This window comes from Anopheles darlingi, chromosome 2 (assembly GCF_943734745.1).
Source record: "Anopheles darlingi chromosome 2, idAnoDarlMG_H_01, whole genome shotgun sequence".
Classification (NCBI taxonomy): Eukaryota; Metazoa; Arthropoda; class Insecta; order Diptera; family Culicidae; genus Anopheles; species Anopheles darlingi.
Window position 1 is genome coordinate 64,976,057 of NC_064874.1, and position 2,500 is coordinate 64,978,556.

Consider the following 2,500-nt stretch of genomic DNA (forward strand, 5'->3'; position numbering starts at 1 on the left):
CGAGGATCGACACTTTTATCAAATTCTGGAATCCAGGACCTGCCTTTTGAAACCTGCACAAGGATTGGTACTCTGGAACGCAAAATTGGCACTTAACAGAGGTATTCAAATGATAGGTAATTGATCGACTACTAATTAGTGTTGCCGTCGCGCGCTAGTGTAGTGTGACTAGCGATCACATGAGCATTAAACAAGAACTCGTTAGTGGCCTATTCATGGGAGTGATGCAAAGGTAAAGGACGTTTGTTTACGTTGCTCGTTAGCCACCCTCTCGCCGTACACCTGCAGCAGCAGCAGCGCGTGTCTCTTGCGACCGTATCTGAAATTTTGCTTCTGCCCCTCTACTGCACTCCCTCTGCCTTAATTCTGCCTTAACGGATGGGACTACGAGATCCGGCCAATGTGGCCTATTCAACAGCCACAGCCAATTTGGCCAAGTAATCAATATGCAATGCCGGGCGCGACACATAATAATCATTCGTCGCCGACAAACACGTACCCAAGACAGCCTGTGCTTCTGTTGTTCAGATCCTCTTCTTTTTCTGCAAACGCAACACTCCCGCACAATATGACTAGATAATTCCACTAAAGTGCAGCTTCACCTGCGTCCACCGCATTCTTCTCTGGCGATAGTCGCACGGCACGCACTGATAAAACACCGTCGCGCGTAGAGACAACACCGGAGGACTCCGAAAACACACTACACTCGACCGTCCAGCACCGACAGAAGACTCGTGGAAAATCGCACGGCCTCAGGCATCGGGAATCTTTTCCGGAGGCCCTTTTTGGGAAATCCAAAAACCCGAAAGGAAAAGTTGTGCAGAATCTCGAGTGTTTTTATGCTGCCAATTTTGCTGATTGTATCGTTTTTTCCGCTTATTGTTTCGTTTTGATCGTCAAAAGTTTCGTTTCTAAAGTTGTTGTTCCCGAACAGCTGTTGCACAGAAACGTGAGAATTTTGAATCAATTTTCTCTCGTCGTCGTTGTTCCAATTGTGGTTCGGAAAAGTGAAACTTGGAAAAACGGAGCGAACCACAAAAGAGGATTCCCTTTTGGAACACCACCCAAACCAACGCACAATCAACCCCAGAGTACATAGAAATCTGCGGCGGAGATCCGAGTGTCCCGAAAGGAACCCGTCGGAAACTGGTATGTTTGAAAGTTCGTGATACTGTAAGGATCTGTTGCATTAATGATCGAACTCTCTTGATCCAAACATCAACGATCGATTTCCAGAGTAGGTTGCGAAGGCCCAGGAAGCTGGATTTCAATAGCCGTACGGGGGGAATCGCGCATCACAGAAAATCGTATTATCCCGGGAGTGCACATCGAATCGAGGATCGTTGTACGATCGTCCATCATGAATAGCTCAATCCTGCGGGATGCTTTTCAAGTGCTTACCAACGAGGCAAAGGGTAGGTGGTATCTGGACTCATCCAATCACTCTAGTGCGGTGCGTGATTGTGTTTTCTTCGTTCTCCCGAACAGATCTGTTTCTGCCCGCCAGCATACCCGAATCGTTCGGTGTTCCGACATCCCTCGAGTTCGTGCGTGACTCTGTGGCCAAAAACATACCCCTCATAATGCGTGAATCCATCAACGATTGGCCGGCACTAGAGAAGTGGAGTTCCAAGTACTTCCGGTGAGTGCCGCCAGCCAGTGATCAGACCGCGATGTTCCGACCATCCATTGCAGTGTGATGCCTCTTTTCTCCGTGTTGGCGCACATGTTCACCTTCAATTTTGCTTTGGCACGAATCCAGCATTACAGCGTTTGATGCATTTTTGAACCGCTTCCAACTGATAGTAGTCAAGCGGAGTGAAAAGTTTAATTAGACGATCATCTCACCTTTCATTGACTGTGCTGCTCTCCTCCGCCAATTTTTTCGCACACACGTTAATACGCCATCATTTGGCAGAAACGTCCTTCATTGACCACACCTGCTGCGCACTGCTGGTCTCGCATGGTGCATAATCTTAGAAGTTGTTAGAACATCGCTTCGGTCCTATGCGAAGGAAGAGCTAAGCTTCAGCTGTACACTCCTCCCGGTGTCTGTGAATGGCTTCAAATTAAAAATTCGTAAATTTTGTTCGCGCATCTCTCTTATCCCTTGTAAGTTCTACAGAGAAACCATACCTGACAAGGAGGTGACGGTAGCAGTAACACCCAACGGTTACGCGGATGGATTGGCCTTGCATGAATCAGAGGAACATTTCGTTCTACCGCTGGAGCAAACCATGCGGATGGAGGACTTTCTTTCAGCCCTCGATCGTAAGGAGTAAGCATTCAAAAACCTTCTGTAGAGGTGGCGTGGTGCGAGATATCATCCTGATAACACCATACGTTCTGTCATCTGCTTATCCAGCCCCAACAGTGTACTATACATCCAGCGACAAAACTCCAACCTCACGGAAGACTTCGAAGAATTGTGGAACGATGTGAACGAGGCGAGTCTCGATTTCGCATCCGAAGCGTTCAACAAAAAGCCCGATGCTATTAA

General features: G+C 47.8%; 2 protein-coding genes across 4 annotated transcripts in view; one reads left to right on the forward strand and one right to left on the reverse strand.

The window, feature by feature from the left end:
- The window catches only part of LOC125952581 (MTOR-associated protein MEAK7), a 4,860-nt gene extending 3,998 nt beyond the window's left edge, over window positions 1-862 (reverse strand). Inside the window, exon 1 of one of the 2 annotated variants that reach the window (XM_049682132.1) lies at window positions 603-862. The gene's annotated coding sequence lies outside the window, so the exon portion shown is untranslated. Of the gene's footprint in view, window positions 1-499 lie in introns of both variants that reach the window. The other variant, XM_049682131.1, reaches the window with a different exon arrangement.
- A 41-nt stretch (window positions 863-903) lies between these two features.
- LOC125952584 (bifunctional peptidase and (3S)-lysyl hydroxylase Jmjd7) overlaps window positions 904-2,500 on the forward strand; it is a 2,246-nt gene continuing 649 nt past the window's right edge. The window contains exons 1-5 of one of the 2 annotated variants that reach the window (XM_049682138.1): window positions 904-1,149; window positions 1,237-1,415; window positions 1,489-1,642; window positions 2,126-2,278; window positions 2,366-2,500. The exon at window positions 2,366-2,500 is cut by the window's right edge and continues 35 nt beyond it. In XM_049682138.1, the coding sequence (XP_049538095.1) occupies window positions 1,361-1,415; window positions 1,489-1,642; window positions 2,126-2,278; window positions 2,366-2,500 (497 nt within the window). In that variant the 5' untranslated portion in view covers window positions 904-1,149; window positions 1,237-1,360. The remainder of the gene's footprint in view (window positions 1,150-1,236; window positions 1,416-1,488; window positions 1,643-2,125; window positions 2,279-2,365) is intronic. The other variant, XM_049682139.1, reaches the window with a different exon arrangement.